Below are 18,938 nucleotides of genomic sequence, written 5' to 3' on the forward strand. Positions count from 1 at the left end.
TTATGAGACAGTAAGCGGTGGGAAAAGGAAGGCACTAGGCAGTCATTGTACACTGGAATTAGAAACTAGGACGGAGCAGGAGACCTGCTTTACCCATTGCTCCCTTGAAAACCAAGTAGAAAAATCCCCTGGAAGTATTCCAGAGCTGAGTAAATCACTATCCATTTGATACGTGCATTGAGACTATTACCTAATGCTGCAAAATAAGCAGGTGGTGTTATTGAGATGCCTCCTGAAAACTGCAACAAAAGAACTGCTCTAATTTCAGACCAACAAACATCTCACCAAAAAGAGCAATTTCCCAGTATCCTACCCAAATCACTGAAATATTAAGCTATTGACAATAAGTAGCATTTTTATAGCTGCAAGTCACAAATAAATACTCAAATAGTTCTCTTTTCCCCACCACACCAGTCCACAGATTGTGCCTGAGAGTAACAACCTACCTCTTTGGTTAGATCACCATTCATTGGAGGAGCCACGGCACCTAGGTCTTCCAATTCTTCACCAAATCCTTGTTCTGCTCCATTTTCCCTCACTTCATTGTCTGGAACAGTTCCATCTTGCAAGCCACTGCCATTCTCAAGGGCAATGCCTGTATTGGGTTGGGCACCAGAGACAGAACCTTCAGAATCTCGGTGTACCAACCAGGCACTGACTTCTGTGGTGGGCACCTGGAACCTGTCCAGGGCCCTCACCTGGTTAAGAAGCCGTCGAGCTGTGAAATAATAGTCCAGATCTACACTTTTTGGATGGATGACATAGCCATCTAAAGTGTTCCGCAGGTTGTGGAACTGTGTCTGGGTGTAAGCAGAACTCTGGCCCAAAAAGATCTCTCGCAGAGGGGGAAGATGCGAGTTCAGATAAGTATCTACATCCACCCTCACACCTATTAAGCTGAGGAGAATGGTGAACTGGATGAGTCCTTCAGTGAAATATTTCTTCAGAGAAAGCATTTCTGGAAAAGGAAAAGCAAATGCATGTAGCAGAAAATGTACTAAAACTCACACTATCAAGCTAACTCTCCACAGTTATTTAAAGAATGAAAAAAATCTAATTAAAAAATGTTCAAACCCCATTTAAAAAATAAAACCTAAAAGCAATCATTGCCACCAAGAGAGTTGTTAAAGTTCTAAAGATCTCCCGGAGAGAGAAAGCTGTCTCCCAGCAGGAGGACTCCTATTTCTGCTGCTCTCTGCCTATCCAGAGACAAAAACTGTTTTGTAACTAAGCCAAGGTAGTTGCATATAAACCCATGTGACTTACTGTCTCAAAGAGTCCACATGCAGCAACTTCCTTCAGTCTTAATTTCCCACACGGACTACAAGATGGGACAAGTCCTCTGGAACAGCTGCAACTTCACTCTTCCCTCCTCCTTCCTCTAGTCCAAGATTCCAGAGCAGGAAAACGTTCAAAGACTCTTCTGCTGCTTGCTTTGGGTTTCGTCAGAAACTGAAACACAGCCAAAAAAATGAAGGTGATAAAACACTAGAGACACCACCCTTTGGACACTGCTCAACATTGAAACACTGTTACCTATGGGCCACAAAGAAAAAAGTGTGCACAGAGTCTACATAATTCACCAACAAGTATATCTTGACACACACAAAGTTATATTTAGGTCAATACTGCCCTGGTTTGCTTATCTTCCTCCATTTTATAGCAACATCTTTCACTTCTCTCCACTCCCCTTTGACTCCTCAGCAAGACACAACAAAGAACCAAGTGATAATAACAACCTTGCAAATAAAACTAGTACCGTACTCGCTTTTCAACCACCCTTTATCCTCTATCCCAGCTGCTTACAGCCAATGATTTTGAAGTATGCTGATTATGCTTTTATTCAGTATGAGTTTCTGGTCAATTTACATTAAGTACAAGTGCGAAGCCTGGCTTTCAGGTTTTAGAAGGGTGTTATTCATCAACGTGGGGATGTGGGTGGCGCTGTGATCTAAACCACAGAGCCTAGGGCTTGCCGATCAGAAGGTCGGCGGTTCGAATCCCCGCAACAGGGTGAGTTCCCGTTGCTCGGTCCCTGCTCCTGCCCACCTAGCAGTTCAAAAGCACGTCAAAGTGCTAGTAGATAAACAGGTACCGTTCCGGGGGGAAGGTAAATGGCGTTTCTGTGCGCTGCTCTGGTTCGCCAGAAGCGGCTTAGTCATGCTGGCCACATGACCCAGAAGCTGTCTGTGGACAAACGCCAGCTCCCTCAGCCTATACAGTGAGGTGAGCGCACAACCCCGGAGTCGTCTGTGACTGGACCTAACAGTCAGGGGTACCTTTACCTATTCATCAGCATACATCTCTGCAGCTACTTCTCCTACTTCACACACAGAGCTTGCTGGCACTTTAGAACAAAACCCACATTTATCCAACAAATGCAGGACCAAAAATACTATTAAGCTCCTGCTTAACATGTTCACTTCCCCCTACTTTTGTCCCTGCTCCAGAAACTGCCAAATCCTCTGATTTCCATTCCAGTCACAGATACCTACCATGTATATTTGTGATACTGTGGGAAAGCCAAATGACCTCACTATCCACCCCCACCAGCTTCTTCCACTTCTTTTCCATGGTGCCTTGCCCCACTTTGGAATCTTCATACCTCCTCAGTTATTAGCTACAGAACTCTGAATTACTGTATATACACATCAGTTTGAAAGAATCCTCCAACATTTCCCCACAAAGTTGCACCTACCACGTTTATAGCATCGTAATGCTTACAGAATACACATGCATTGTGTTTCAAAGGGGCAGGGAGTGTTTAACTATTAGGGGTCATTTAACATCCTGAGCTTATGTATGAAAAATCTGACCACTCCCTGTTATCCTTAATCTACCTTGCAGCCCCTCTGGTGATTATAAGGAACCATGGAAACTGTACAGAGAAGGATGGACAGGAAGTAATGAACCAAAGTTCCTAAGAGTTTAATTCAAAAGGGAAAGCCTAGAGCACATGCTTTGCACACAAAAAGTCTAGGTTCAAATCCTGGTGTCTCCTGATAGGGCTGGGAAAGTATCCTGTCTAAAACCTGGAGAGCTGCTGACATCAGTGTTGATAATACTGAGCTAAATGGGCTAATGGTTTGACTTAGTATAACGCAGCAGCCCCTGACGCGCATGCGCACGCACACACACCATGGGCATAGCTGGGGGAGGGGGTGCAGATAAATAAATATACTTAATAATATGAGTTGCAGATAGCTCAGTTCTGCCCCCCCAAAAAAAACAAAGGTCCTGCCCCCCCCCAACATAAATCCTGGCTATGCCCATGACTCACATGCAAGTTCTTAGTTAGCAAACTCCCAAGGACATGAGGTTGCATGTACAGCATTAAATTACTATTAAGAACCCACTTTTGACAGTTGCAATTAAGCCACATGAAAATAGGGAAGGCTTAGCATGCCCATCACAAAATTGCTGGAGAGAGAAAATGTGTGTGCACATCATAACATATCCATAACAAATCCTTGATTTTTAAAAAATAAGAATTATATATGAGCCTTAAGTAGAAAGATGATAGCTTGCAAGCCTTCCTGTAGCATTTCAACACAACTTTTGCCTCATTTAACCTGTAACAATTGTTGTAACCCACTCTTAATCTTTGTTCAATCAGTTGTCACCACCAGCAATGGGGGGGGGGGGACACACAAGAAATTTCAAAATCCATACCTTGATTTGCTAAGTGCAATCGTGTACTCATCCTAACCCAATCTCTGTTCTGGCCTACTATCACATTTCAGTCTCCCTCTCTTTTCCTTTCCATCAGAGACATGTGATTTCAAAGTTGTTGTTGTTGTTTTTAAAGATCTAGGAGAGCCAGAATCCCCCAACACATGTTCTCCGGCATGCTTCCCCCTCTTTAATCCTAACCTCTGTCACTATGACTTTCTGGGCTCACATTTCAGTCTCATTTTAAACCTTCTCAAAATGCATCCAGATAACATGGGAGACAGCCTGGAGAATTTCCCCTAGGCCAGTCACTACCATAAAATCCTTTTTCAGACCACCAGAGAACCTGTACTTATTTATACAGCCCCACAAGGATGCACATCTCTAACAGTTCTGAGCTTTCAAAAATTTTAAATTCCATTATGAAATCCACAGCCCCAACCAACCCCATCCCCAACCCTCAACTCTTTAAACACTTTTCTCAACTGAGAATGTCATCTTCTCCTCACATTATACTAGAACAATTCCCTCTAGTTTTTCTATTTAGACTTACTTGCAAGTTTTTGAAATATTTCCTACTTGCAAGGTAATATATATATATATATATATATATATATATATATATATGCAGGTTTTGGTGTCTTCGGGTGTCTTCCCGTGTAAGAGTTGGGGTGTCTAGGCGACGTTTCGACGAGGTCTCACTCGTCATCTTCAGGCTGGTGCTTTCGGCTTCTTGTTACTGGAACAGAGCAGGATCTCAGTGTTTGAGTTCCTATAAATACTGTTGAGGGGGTGTGGTGTATAGCCTCCAACGTTCTGGGCAGAGAGGAAGTTCCCAGGTTAGTGTGCCTTTTCTTCTTTTGTTCATTAATTACTTGAGGGATATCTTGAGTGATTTCTTGAGTGATATTCTGAGTACCACTTAGGAGGGTCATTAGGTGTGGATTAGTTGCTAAAGCTTTCGTGTCTTGACCTCTTGAGCTTGTGAAGAGTTTTTCTGAGAAGATGGCTGTACTGCAAATAGTTGTGCTCTGGCTTGGCTTCGTGTATAGGGGCGAGCTGTGGTTTTGTGCCCTGTGTCAGCCAGATCTGTGTAGGGATTGCAGGGGGGTGCAGCATCCGGAGGTGCCACTATGGTTTGGCTACTGGATGGTGTCTGTAATTTATCTGTGGAGAGGGTCTGGGTTTGGGTCTGGTGTGGTTGATTGGAGATGGCGTTCTGTGTGCCTCTGGTTCTGGTGTCGGTTTTTGTGGGGAGGGCTAATTTCCAGATGTCTGGCAGGCGGGACGTGTCGTCACGCTTGTTCATGTTGTGAGGGTGTTTCTCTATCTCGATGGCTTCCATGATTATTCTCTTGTGGTGATGTTCCATGTTAAAGAGCAATTTGGAATCTGCAAAATTAATTTCGTGTCCTGTTTCTTTCATGTGTTGGTAAAGAGAGGAAGTTTTTTCTTCTTTTTTGACGGCATTCTTGTGTTCTGCGATACGTGCATTTATTCGTCTGTTTGTTTGTCCAATGTACGTGGCTGGGCAGACTTTGCAGGGTATTTCATAGACCCCTTGGTTTTCTAGCTGGATTTTATCTTTGGGGTTTCTGAGGATATTGGCTATTTTTTGGTTGGTGCAAAAGGCTGTTTTGATATTGTGTTTATGGAGGATTTCCCCACAAAAACCGACACCAGAACCAGAGAGGCACACAGAACGCCATCTCCAATCAACCACACCAGACCCAAACCCAGACCCTCTCCACAGATAAATTACAGACACCATCCAGTAGCCAAACCATAGTGGCACCTCCGGATGCTGCACCCCCCTGCAATCCCTACACAGATCTGGCTGACACAGGGCACAAAACCACAGCTCGCCCCTATACACGAAGCCAAGCCAGAGCACAACTATTTGCAGTACAGCCATCTTCTCAGAAAAACTCTTCACAAGCTCAAGAGGTCAAGACACGAAAGCTTTAGCAACTAATCCACACCTAATGACCCTCCTAAGTGGTACTCAGAATATCACTCAAGAAATCACTCAAGATATCCCTCAAGTAATTAATGAACAAAAGAAGAAAAGGCACACTAACCTGGGAACTTCCTCTCTGCCCAGAACGTTGGAGGCTATACACCACACCCCCTCAACAGTATTTATAGGAACTCAAACACTGAGATCCTGCTCTGTTCCAGTAACAAGAAGCCGAAAGCACCAGCCTGAAGATGACGAGTGAGACCTCGTCGAAACGTCGCCTAGACACCCCAACTCTTACACGGGAAGACACCCGAAGACACCAAAACCTGCATTCCTGTACCCGTGAAAATCTACGAAAGCAAATATATATATATATATATATATATATATATATATATATATATATATATATGCATATATTTAAAAATATTGTTTAAACTGCAAATAATTAGGTTAATATTAAAAAATCTTAATAAAGGCAGGTTAGTCCTCCAGCTACCCACAAAATCAGTGTCATATAACATTGAGTTAAATGAGGCTTCTGTACATAAAAAGCCAATTTGACAATATTGGTATTTATACTATCTGCCAAACATATACATGCATTTTCACCTGAAGAAAATAGATCTATTCTAGTCTGCCTACAAACTATGAAGCCTTGCTATGACATATCATTCATGTGTATTTTATTTTTGCTTGTATTTGTGAGGGTGAAATGGGCAAAGGCAGGGTGAAGCAGAGAAGAACATTGGGAAGAAGAGAAGACAAACTGTCCAGTCTGCATGTTCCAATATTCTCATGCTAAGGTTCCAATTCTATACTCTCTTTCTAGGAGTAAGCCTCACTGAGCTCCATGGGACTTACTTCTGAAAAGAAATGCTTATTAACCTCCTAACAATCATGCATCCTGATTATGACAGGCCCCATACGGGAATATTTTAAAGACATTTGTTGTATTGGTAAGAAAGGAGAGCATACAAAATGTATATACAACATGACAAAGAGATGGAAAGCCTGGTTGAAAGAATTAAACAGTGTAAACAACATAGTTTATTGGTGTCTTACACCATAGTTTTAGAAATAACTTGTAGAATCAATGGGAAACAATTTAAAATCAGTCTTTTAAATTTGTCTTTTATTCTTCCTGATTTAAATCAATCTACCCTACTTGGTGTTCACACACTCTTAGCCACACATAAAACAGTTCCTTGCCATTAATTTCCCTGCTACCTCCTCCTTCTAGAAAGTATTACTTTCTTGTTCCAGTTACCCAATATCCCACTCAAAAGTTGCACCCCCTGGATCACATAGTAGACATCTGAAGGCAGCCCTGTTCAGGGAAGTTTTTAATGTGTGACATTTTAATGTATTTTTAATCTTTGTTGGAAGCCACCCAGAGTGGCTGGGGAATTATTATTATTATTATTATCCATAATCACAATTTAGAGCACAATCCAATCAATGTCTACTTAAGGATGAGTCTCACTACATTCAATGGGGCTTTCTCCCAGGTAAATATGCCCAAGACTTCAGCCTCCAGAATTCGTCTGCAGTCAAAATCAAAACAGTTAAAACATGGTGTACAAAACCTAAAAGACCTTCTTTGAAATGGGGGTTTCAATTCATTTTCTGAAGATTGCAAACATGAGATCAGAAAGCAATAACTTTTCATAATTAATCCTTTTTGAGAGGGTCTAGTTTGAGGTTGGTTTGTTTACAATTAAGCAGTGTATAAATTTTATGAAATAAATAAAATTGTATACTATCCAAAGGTTCTCTAATTGCCCCCACTCAATAATCTGCTAGTCTCCAAACTACCCATTATGCTCTTGGTTATCTTGACCATAACTATCCCACACCCACTACCATCTTCCTCCAGGCTCCTGGCACTCTACTGAGAAACAGAACTATACTCAATAGACAGTGAAGTACACTGATGCTTACAGCCCCTTCTACATTTCACCATGCATCCATTTAAGAATACAAGAGCTCAGCTGAATCAGATCAAAGGCCAGTCAAGTCCCACATCCTGTTCTCAAGGCAGACAACCAGGTGCCTATGGGAAGCCTGTAAATAGATACTACTTAGCTTTCCTACAGTGCTCTTTCTGGGTGCCCACATCAATCAGTTCCAGACAACATGGTCAGTGATCAGGGAAGATGGGAGCTGCAGTCAAAAACATATGGAGGGGACCAAATTGGGGAATGCTGACATACTTTATCACAGTAGCAATGTTAGAAACTGAGATATGAAAGCTAGAAGCTAAATGGTACTTTGAACCTAGGTTATGGGCGCAACAATGGAATGTCTAGGCACAATTTTTTTAATAATAAGAATACAAAGCTGAAAATGAATGAACTGCAGCTAAAGTATTATGTTCACTTTTCACACGGTCTAGTCCTTCTCCTGCCCACCCCCCAATATTAAGAGGGTCTCTTCTCGTCTTCAGAGAGTAGCTGGAAGTGGGGAGGCAGAAAAAGATCCTCCTTTCCTCCCACTCTGCAGTTTAATCTAAAATCTTAGGCACAGTACTGCACCCAGAGCTCAGAAACTGCTCACGCTAATGAAATTCCCCGTCGCAAAATGCGCCTAGAACAATGGGAGTTTCAAACACTACACAGCAGTTCTTACAACAACCTTGTAAGGTAGGGCAATATTTCCCCCAAATCACTATTGCATAATAAAGCATACCTGTACTGTTCTTCAGAACGACACCAAACAGCCCTTATAATTCACAGGCTCTTTCCATTTTTAAAATTTGCACACCACCACTCTACCCTACCGTACCGAATGTGGTTTACAACCCAAACCTAAAACGAAAGTCGCGCTCCACTCCAATAATCCTTCGTCCAATCTGACCCTCCGCTCCCGAACTACCCCCTCCCCCGAAATTTGGAGTAACCCCTCCCACATCCACCTGCACCATCCTTTCCGGAGTCCCTGCTTCAGGTTGCTTCGTTTCCCAACAACACCGGGGAAACCAGAAAAGGGAGTTTCCCCCGCCCTCACTTCTCCAGGCCAACTTTTAACGTTTAACCCCCCCCCCAAAGCCCAAGCCCACGAACCCCTTTCCTTTCCTCCTCTAGCCCACGTGCTGCCCTTTAGCTCTCGAGTCCCCCGATACACCCTACTCAAACCTCCCCCCCCCCCACGCCACAGCTTCCAGGCCCTTCCCCCACACTTCCCTCAGCCCACCAGCCGCCGCTTGCGAGGGGCTGGCCTCACTTTGCCCCCTACCCTTCCGCAGCCTCCAGCGCACCACACGCGGCTCCTTTCTCCTCAGCTTTCTGCTCCTCTCGGTCTTCCCCGCCGCCTTCTCGTGCTCTCGCCGCTGCTCGCCCAGCCCATGTTTCTCCTACCCGCTTCCCTCCCACCTGGCCTATTCGAGGCCACCGTTTCTTTAGCCCCCCTCCCCTAAATTCGCTCTCCACCAGCGGCCCAGTTAGAGGTCCCTCTTCTCTACCGCGGACCCCATTGCTCTCTCAGTTTCTCCTCGCCCCCCCCCCACCTCCGCTTTATGCTTTCCTCCCCCCCCCTTTTAGTCTTCCCCCTGCTTTGTTTAACTCCACCCCCTTCCCCTCATATAGCCCTATCCTCCTCCCCACCCCACTTCGTTTCATACCTTCTCTCCCCCAGCTCCCGTTGTTTCAGCACCCGCCGCTGCCTTCAGGCGGGCCTTGCCCCGGAGCCGGTCCCGAGCCCCAAACAGCAGCGCCCGTCTACCACCACTCTTCTCCCCGCCCGCCGCGCTGCCTCGTCCAATCCTCCTCTAAGACGGGGGCGAGCGACAGCTCGATTGCCCAATCAGAGGACAAGCAGACTTCACAGCTCCAAACCTCCCAGCGAGTGACATCATAACGGCCAATCGGAGCGCGCTCAGGGGGGGGGGGGAACGGTAGATGAGGATGGCATTAAAAAAAAAAAAAGACTCTGATAAGGGGAAAGTCCCAATCGCTATAGTAGTGGGCCGGCCGGACTAAGCGCCGACTGACATCACAAATTCGCCAATCCGTTAAACGCTCGCGATGCTCCCCGCGCTATGTGGTTTGAGCGACGGAGGTAGCAACCAACCGCCGATCGAATAGTTACTACGGTCGTTCCCATTGTCTTTGGACGGTGTTGCCATCCGCAACGGGTCCTTAGCCCTTCCCCCTCCCACCCCAATACGTAATCTCCGTACATTCATAGCGGCCTGCGTCTCACCTTATGAGGGAGCGACATCTTAGGTGGGTTGCTACGGGCAACCAAGGACGAAACCTCAGAGGCCGGGGAGGGGAAGGAACCTGTGCGAATGGCAGCTGCCAAACTTTAAATTCTCACTTCGCCAGTATTGAACTCAAATCTGAAAGGAGCTTTTGGATTTTAAAAAAGGAATGATGAAAAATATTTTCTCCAATCCTTCAAAAATATTTATACAATTTATGTAGCAATCAGTTTGTAAATTTCAGATTTGTAATTTACAGTTTAAAGGTAAAGGTACCCCTGCCCGTACGGGCCAGTCGTGTCCGACTCTAGGGTTGTGCGCTCATCTCACTCTAGAGGCCGGGAGCCAGCGCTGTCCGGAGACACTTCCGGGTCACATGGCCAGCGTGACAAAGCTGCTCCGGCGAACCAGCACCAGAGTAGCACACGGAAACGCCGTTTACCTTCCCGCTATAAAGCGGTACCTATTTATCTACTTGCACTTAAGGGTGCTTTCGAACTGCTAGGTGGGCAGGAGCTGGGACCGAACGACGGGAGCTCACGCCGCCGCGGGGATTCGAACCGCCGACCATGCAATCGGCAAGTCCTAGGCGCTGAGGTTTTACCCACAGCGCCACCCGCGTCCCTAATTTACAGTTTAGAGAAGGATAAAATAGAGGGATTTGGGAAACACATTTGACAATGTACACGGTTTCCTCGTACCCAATAAAACTTTAAATTCACTCAATAATTTAAACTTGCAGGTATTCCAAACACGACATGGTATGAAACTGAAAATGACATCAAGTAACAGAAAGGCTTTACAGCCAAAATGTGAGAATTTGTGTAAGTATACTGCACTCTGTTTCAAAACGCTTATTTTCAAAATGTCACAATTTTGGATTTTACTTACCAGAACCTGGAAGTTTCAAAAGCCAAATAGTTAAATCAGAAACTTAGGGTTTTGAGGTATGTCACAATTATTTACCTATCTTTCATTAAAACAATACTCAAAAACACAAATTTGTTTATTGATCATGAACAGCCTCTCAAACACCTTGGAATCTCAAAACAGGATCACACGATGCTTACATGTTAAGCTTTAAAACTATTATAACCTGCGCCCTCCCCCCTCTGCACAAGCAAATTCTTCTGTTAAAATGTTGTTGTTCACCCAACCAAGGATGAAATTACCACTAAAGACACATTTTAAACTGCAATCCTATACATAGCGATTCTGAAGTCTCATTAAGTTCAGCTGGGCTTACTCCTAGGTGAGTATAGGATTGCACCCAAGCAAAACAGTCCTCTACTCACACCATGCTACAGATATGCCAGTGGAAGGCATATCCTATGCCATAGGTAGGCAAACTAAGGCCCGGGGGCCGGATCTGGCCCAATTGCCTTCTAAATCCGGCCCACAGACGGTCCAGGAATCAGCATGCTTTTACATGAGTAGAATGTGTCCTTTTATTTAAAATGCATCTCTGGGTTATTTGTGGGGCATAGGAATTTGTTCATTCCCCCAAAAAAATATAATCCAGCTCCCCACAAGGTCTGAGGGACAGTGGACTGGCCCCCTGCTGAAAAAGTTTGCTGACTCCTGTATGCTCTTATCATTCTGAGGTGGGTGGGGAAGGAGGTGGGAGGGCTGCTATTATTTTTATGTAATTCTCTCCTCCCTGCTAGCTTCTATGGGAGGCAAAATTACGGTACTTGCACCAACCTCAGACCTGGCATAATGTTCCACTGTCAAATGGGCATGTCTTGGAAATGAAGAGGTGTAACTCATCAATCTTTATTACGGTCCAGAGACCCAACAAATCATTACAAAGCAATACACAATTCATATAGCCTACCTCCAGGTTAAACAAGCATTTTGTTTAGAATATAGGGATCATTTGTTCTTGCAACCACCGATAAGAGGTGTAACTATGCCCTGCTCAGGGCACACCCATTATTCCATCCCATTCTGCTTTCCCCACTGCACCTGTCCTATTTACCAGTGTCACTTTGCCAGCACAGTATCTCTGCCAACATACCAGCAGAGTTCCATCAGCTTAAGTGTCATGCTGGAGGTGTAATTCCATCTGGACTGGCAAAGCAGCGCTAACAGCACTTAGCCACTTCCTAAGACCATTCAGCCAGCATAACTCAAATATAGTGCCCTTGTTTTCTTATTTAGCTAGATGTCAAATATGTCACAGCAGTTTAGAAACACTATAGTCAATCTAAATAGCAGCAATTAATATACAATACAGATAAAGTGTATTTTACTTGTCGAGCTAGTCCCAAAGCACTCCAAAATACCTGTCAAGAATTTTATTGAGGGGTACGATATGCATCGCTCAAATAAGGAAAATAAAAGCTTAAGATTACGTATGTTATCTCATCTTTCATCATTCTATATATTAGTTGGCATCACTGCCCACGTATGATTACTGAAGGTCAGATAAGCTGGGGTGAGGGGTTACGCAGTTTGGGAAAGATAACCTACTTTTGGGGGGGAAATGTGAGGGAGAGCTCTTGCCTTGCACAACTCAAAACCTGTGCATATGGGCCATATGTGATAGTATATGTTCAAGGTTTTTGGGAAGTGATATTTACAAAATCCCAGACATTAAAGGGCAATCAATCCCACCTGACCTGGCCCTACTGGCAATAGTGCAGCCAGATGACACCAATATAAGTTCACCAAGACCTAATAATTCTTTTGCTCACAGCTGTTCATTTGGAGTTAGCTAGTCACTGGAAAATTTGTAAAGCTGGTGGTTGAGAAGAATTGGAAATCTGGGGAAGGAGGAAGTATAATGGAATGGCATACCAACAGGTTGTGCAATGAAAGTAGCTAGCAAAACAAGCACAAGCATTAAGACATGACTTTGCAAGCAATTGGTTTTTGTAATGGCTTTTGCATTGTGTTAATTTGTGGGTGAACATATCAGACAAAACAGCGATTCTTCAAACAGCTCTTGTTTATTCACAGGCCAGAACAGAACTGAACTGAAGGGTTCAGCCAGCCTGCTTATATAGAGCTCCACTACAACGCAACAGTAACCACTTTCTGTAACTATCCAATCACTGAACGTCACTTTCAATCCCTTATTTGCATATGTGGACCTGAGTGAAAACTATCTACAGTATCCCCCTGCTGGCCCAGGGTGAGAACTTCAGTACATAACACATTGGGCATAAAATCCTATAAAAATATCACTTGTTCTGGACACCCCTGATGGAGAAACCTGTTAGGCTAAGATGGCTATGAACTATTGGATGAGGGATATTGCCGATTACTCTCTATTTTTAGGTATATTATCTTTCTATTATTCTAATTTTGTAGTTGAAACAATACAAACATATCCTTACAAAAACTGGTAAAGGGCTGACTGGATAATGTTCGGGAAATGGCATTACTTGAATATTTATCATAAATTGGGAGCTGATTAAGTATGCTAAAAATGACCACTTAGAGGCTGTTTGGATATCATTCTTAACTTCTCAAAACTGGAATAGAGAGCAAATGCAGGCCAGATTGTCCCAGATTAATTTGTGGAGGAGCTATGCATTTGGGTGTGGCCTGGATATTCCCTGCAGTTTATTACAATAGACACATGAAGACATGCAATGATGAGTGAAAAATTCTTTTGTTGTTGTTGTTGTTGTTGTTCAGATATTTGACAATATGTACTCTACCGATTCTGTGTTACAGTCTGAAAAATCTTTAATAAAATTATTGTTTTCAGAAACCTGGGGCTTTAACTTGGATGAAGGCAGGATGAAAAATAAAATAAAATAAGTAAATAAAAGTTTGCTCAATGTAATCTCCTCCCAAATAAGAGTGCAAGAGACTGCAGCCTTAACAGTCATGGGCAAGTATGCATTTTTTTATTATTTATGGAGTATAAACTGCGCTAAGTTTAGCTTATGAAATGAGAGGAGCCTTTAACCTGTCTGGAAGTCAGACCCTCTTTTCTGGTAACATGTTTTCCTAATGCTAAATGTGTAGGGATTTGTAGTCAGGATTCTGGCATGCTCAAGAGCATAATTCTTTGAGTTCTGCTGAGCCCCTCTCAAATCAAGCCCTGAATTTGACCATTAAAGGAGAAGTGCCTTGTACAACGCTCCCTAAGGATCTGTCCGAATCATAAAGCCAGAGAGAGAGTCGGACAGAAAGATGTTCTATTTCAGCTTGCTTGTCTACCATGCATGAATGGCTTCACAGTTCTCTTGTGGAGGGTGGAGATGCCAACTCTGGGGCGGATTTTCAAGGCCTCACAGTACCAAGGTGTGTCAGCCAGAGCTAGGCCAGAGGAGAACGGGTACAAAGTTCACAATCATCTGAGCGATGATAAATAGTAATTAAGATTACACCATTCCGTGTTTCAAAAGGACAGAGATGTTAGATAATGCTTGGCAGGCTGACAGGTCAGAGACGGTACATGAGCAATGAAGAGGCTCACAAAACAAAGCCAAGCAGGAACCAATGAAACCTGATATTAGTCACATGAAAACAGGTGCACTGTGAGAATGCAGCCTGGTCAACGCATGTTGTATAATTAGAGTGCAGTGTACTACCTCAGGTTGCAAGGGTGCAGAATTTTAATGCACCCACCCCGATAATATACCGCCTGCAAGTTAAAAAAAACCCCCAGTAACTTCAGGGAGAAAGGTTCTGGTCTAGCCTACTCCCTCCCATGCTTCACCGTAGTGGAGTAGGAAGCAAGTGTAGGATTGCCAGCTCTCAAGAAGCTCATATTCTGGGAACTAAACAGGGTAGTTCTGGTAGACCAGAGGGCAAAGCCTTGCAGCACTTGAAACATCCAGAGCATGGTCCCCAGTGCAGGGTTACTGGCTTCTATCTGATGAGTTGTGAACAGGTATATTAGTGAACATCCCCATCTGAAGTCAACTCTCTTGCAGGGACTGAAGGAATGGGGAGAAACTCAGATGGGACAACTTGTTGAGATACAGCTTGCCCCCTTTGCTTCTACCTCCTCACAGATTTAATAGCTTCCATTGGAAACCTTGAGGAGCCATCCTGAATTATTATTTTCCCCACATCAACAATGTAGGGTTGAATGCTTTACCCAGAGACTTGAGTTCAGAATATGACTTTATTAAGAAGACAAGGTATCTGAGAAACCAGAACCATTATTTCAATGTACAAATCCAAATACCTGTACAAGGTTTTGCATTTTAGTTTAAATCCTAAAAATAAAACAGATAATAAAAGCAACGGGTGGCGGGAGATCAGGAGCAGCCATTAAAAGAATGTATTTATGCTGAATTAAAACAAAATATAAACCAGGACATTTTTTTTTTACATCTTGGCAATGTGCTCACTAGCAGGGCTTTGGACAGTACCATCATGCACACCAAATACAACTTTGCTGGAATTTTTAAACAGCTTATTCAAAAAAACAACCTCCCCAAAGTCAACCCCTTGAATGAAAGAAGATCCGACTAGTTCTGATGTTTTGCTGTTTAGATTTATTTCTTTAAAGGGAAAATGCAGTGTCCCTATTTAAAAAAAGAACTGAACTAAAAAGAAATAAATCACAAGTATTACAAAACAGCTAGGTAGGTGTTCAGAGACATTTCAATAGCTGGCAAGTCAGGTAGGGTAGGGATAAGAGGAGAGAGAGAGAAAGAGATTGAAAGATGCATCCCTATTGACCATATACAACACATTTAGATAATTAAAAAATATAAAAGGCAAGAGGCAGCATTTCAGCAGCAAAGTGCTAAAAAGGTACGTCACAAAAGGGTATGAGACAGCAAAGCCACATCTCAGAGGAAATGCGGTGTGGTTGTTCTTGAGGGAAGCACACGTTCTGAGTCTGGAACTGCACAGAAGAGCTTTGATTCCCTTGTATTTGCACCTTCAAATGCCATGATTGAGGCAATATTTCCACAGCGATAGCTGTGACCAACTTCTCACCAAACATGAATTTATAACCTTCATGCACCAGCTGGTGGGCTCAGCAGATGAGCTTTAAGTTGTTGATATAGACAAACTCATTTGTGACTTTTGCCTCAAACAGCCAGCCTGCTCCTCGGGGACTTATGGCCCAGATGTCCACATCTTCTGGATCAGACCAAACAAGGTCACAAAAAGCTCCTTTGTGTGGGATCTCTTGGTTGTGCTCAATGGTCTGAATCTGGTCCAGTGTTTTTATGTCTGGAGATAGGCCCCCATGCATACAGAAGATTTGCTCATCTAGTAACACTGCTACCATGAGCATGTCAAAAACTTTGATGTAATATCTCCAGGCATTAGCGTTGCCATATTTGGTTTGGCATTTGTCATAAAACCCATACACTTGAGTTGCCTGTCTGCTCTCATGATTCCCACGTAAAAGTGTGATGCAATCAGGCCATTTTGCTTCCAGGGCAAGAAGATAGGCAAACGTCTCAAGGCTATAATAGCCTCTGTCTACAAAGTCACCCATAAATATATATAGTTTGTGTCAGGAACCTGACCTCCAGTTCTGAACAATTCACATAAATCATAAAACTGTCCATGTATGTCGCCACAGACTGTAACTGGTGTAGAAACTGGCTGCACATTAGATTCTTCCACAACAGAGATGTCCAACAGGTCGATCACAATCTACTAGTCGATCCCTGCAAGGTTTTGGTCGATTGCTGGCCCCCTTCCCGTCCCCTCGCCGTGCCCTCCATTGTTGGAGAACGGAAGACAGAGTTTACAAACCGAGGCTGTATTTACCCCAGTGATCCTTCAGTGAGTTGCTGTTCCTCTCTGACCGCAAAACAATGTAAATATGCCAGGCCACCCCCCTCAAAAAAGCTCAACAACTTTGACCTGAACCCCTAAAAAAAGGAGGTAGATCACTGCCAGTTTTTAATTCTGTGAGTAGATCACAGTCTCTTGGAATTTGGCCACCCCTGTTCTAGAAGAAGGTCACAGACGTAGTCACACAAGCACTTGAGTGTTCCAGTTTGCGAACGTTTTACAGAAGCCGAACGCCCGACGTGACTTCCGTGGCTTCCGATTGAGTGCAGGAAGCTCTTGCAGCCAATCGGAAGCCACGCCTTGGTTTTTAAACCATTTTGGGAGTCAAACAGATTAAATTCGAGAACCAAGGTACCACTGTAACTTAAACAGGACAATTCTGTGAAGATCAGTTAATGCTGGTCAGCTCCACTAAAGGTTTTGAAAACTGGTGGTGATGGCGGTTGACTCTCTCTCTCTCTCTCTCTCTCTCTCTCTCTCTCTCTCTCTCCTCCCCCCCTGCCAACTACCTTGCCCCAAAAGAGCAACTGGCCCAGGGTCACTCAGTGAACATAAGAACTGAGTGGAGATTTAAACCATGGTCTCCAAGATCCTAGTCTGTTCTGCAAAAAATTGCTGCTTGTGTAGAGGCTACTCAGCACTTGGTTTTGGAACAGGCTGTTTATCAGACATGTGGTGATGTTTCAAAAGGTTGCCACACCCCCCACTTGTTTGTTCCTCCCAATTTGTTTCTGGAGACGCAAGTGTAGTCACCAGAAAGCCTTGGGAACTCTGAAGTTCCAGAGAAGGCTCTTCTGGAACTTCAATCCAGATTTCATTTTTCTGTATGTACAAATACTGAAGACATATCAAGAGAAGAGTGAGAGAGACATCCTAAAATAGCCACTAAAAGCACATTAAATGATAGCTAGCTTGCGATAAGTCATCTCACGCAGGCACCCCCAATTAATGACCTGGTAGCAGGAGATAGAATGACCAGCTCTTGCCACATTCCATATGCAGCGCTTGCAGAATTCATTTGGAAGCTGTTGCATCACGAGATCTATTTATCAGGGTAATTTGATGCTGGGTTTTAGAAAGAGAGAGAGAGGGAGAGGAAGCCAGTTGCCTGAACAGGTGTGTTGGATAAAACAGTCCCTGCATAAACATGGGCGTGACCTGCTCAATAAAGCTGCTAACTGGATTACAGTGGCACAGAATACACTGCTTAAAAAGAAGAAGAAACATGAAACTCAGGAGGGGGGTGAATCTTAATGGAGTGCAACAAATGGCTCCATGCCTGCCCCATATCCTGTTTGCTCTATAGGGTTGCCATACATCCGGAATTTCCCAGGCATAGCCAGGATTCTGCCCTCGTAAACAACATCCGGGTGGAAAACACCGGGTGTATGGCAACCCATGTTGTAAGTGTATATTTTGGCGAATTCTCTTAAAAATAGCTCAAAACTTATTTCTTTTCTTAGATCAACAACTTTGGCCAAAAATTTAAAAAGCTCAACAACCCCCCCCCCAAAAAAAAAACCCCAAACAACTTTTATGTTCAGGTTTTCACTTTTTGAAATATGGCATCCCTACTGCTTTCTCCCATCAGGTAGGTATCTAATGTTGAGCTAAGCAAAAAAACTCAAATCAAATAACAGCTTCATGCTTCAAGGTTCTGCATATCTTCTGCAGCTTCCTTACTCACCATTCCTGTCTCAAGCACTGCCTCCAACAGCCTGCAGTAGTCCTTAACCCTCCTCTCCAGCCACTCCTCAAAACACCGGGATCCTCACTCAACTCTAAATCAGGTCATTCATTACAAGAAAGAAAAGTGCCAAAGATCAAACTTGCGTTGAAGCTACACCCTCAGATTCAAAGTTCATCTCCCAGATTCCGAATGCAGTCACTGAGCACTGAGAATCAAGGAAGGGGTTTTTGCACATGCTCAGAAGCACCGAAATTACCGTATTATTGCTTCCAAGACTGAATTGTAGTTAGAATAAATAGATTCAAAATGAGCAGCTGTGTTGTAGTAGCTCAAAGTGTGGACAGGAATGTTCCTGATTCAAGTGTCACAAATTGATTGACTGACCTTCAGCAAGCAACAGTAATCAGGGCCATCTTAAGTATATCCAGCACCATGGTGCAAAGATCCTTCCAGCAACCCCCCCCCCCCGGGTTCCCAGAGTTGCCAACCTTTTTATGGCACTGCCAGCAGCTTTGAGGGGCTGGAGGAGGCAGGCAGCAGCAGCTGGAGGGCAGCTCCTCCGGCGGGAAAGAGGTGGAGGCTCCAGGCGTGGTTGAGGGTGGTGAGCTGATGCCAAGAGGCACTGCGCCCAGCCTCTGCCTCTTCCCTGGTGCCCATACCGCAGTGGCCACGGC

General features: G+C 43.9%; 1 protein-coding gene, 1 long non-coding RNA gene and 1 pseudogene across 7 annotated transcripts in view; 1 reads left to right on the forward strand and 2 right to left on the reverse strand.

Annotated features, from left to right (window-relative positions):
* The window catches only part of NFE2L1 (NFE2 like bZIP transcription factor 1), a 34,005-nt gene extending 24,607 nt beyond the window's left edge, over window positions 1-9,398 (reverse strand). The window contains exons 1-3 of one of the 5 annotated variants that reach the window (XM_081166323.1): window positions 9,258-9,398; window positions 1,267-1,452; window positions 447-958 (exon numbers count right to left, since the gene is read on the reverse strand). In XM_081166323.1, the coding sequence (XP_081022449.1) occupies window positions 447-956 (510 nt within the window). In that variant the 5' untranslated portion in view covers window positions 957-958; window positions 1,267-1,452; window positions 9,258-9,398. Of the gene's footprint in view, window positions 1-446; window positions 959-1,266; window positions 1,453-3,672; window positions 4,088-8,326; window positions 8,488-8,872; window positions 9,060-9,257 lie in introns of those variants that run through there. The other 4 variants (XM_081166319.1, XM_081166321.1, XM_081166322.1 and 1 more) reach the window with 4 other exon arrangements.
* A 157-nt stretch (window positions 9,399-9,555) lies between these two features.
* LOC308571390 lies at window positions 9,556-12,944 on the forward strand. Its single transcript, XR_014001372.1, has 3 exons — window positions 9,556-9,861; window positions 10,582-10,663; window positions 12,804-12,944. It is a non-coding gene; the product is annotated as an uncharacterized lncRNA (long non-coding RNA).
* A 621-nt stretch (window positions 12,945-13,565) lies between these two features.
* Window positions 13,566-17,023, reverse strand: LOC308571296 (serine/threonine-protein phosphatase 6 catalytic subunit pseudogene; annotated as a pseudogene). The gene has a single exon. The product of its transcript is annotated as a serine/threonine-protein phosphatase 6 catalytic subunit pseudogene (transcript).
* Window positions 17,024-18,938: the final 1,915 nt, after the last annotated feature.

Source organism: Podarcis bocagei (genome assembly GCF_964188305.1).
Source record: "Podarcis bocagei genome assembly, chromosome: 13".
Classification (NCBI taxonomy): Eukaryota; Metazoa; Chordata; class Lepidosauria; order Squamata; family Lacertidae; genus Podarcis; species Podarcis bocagei.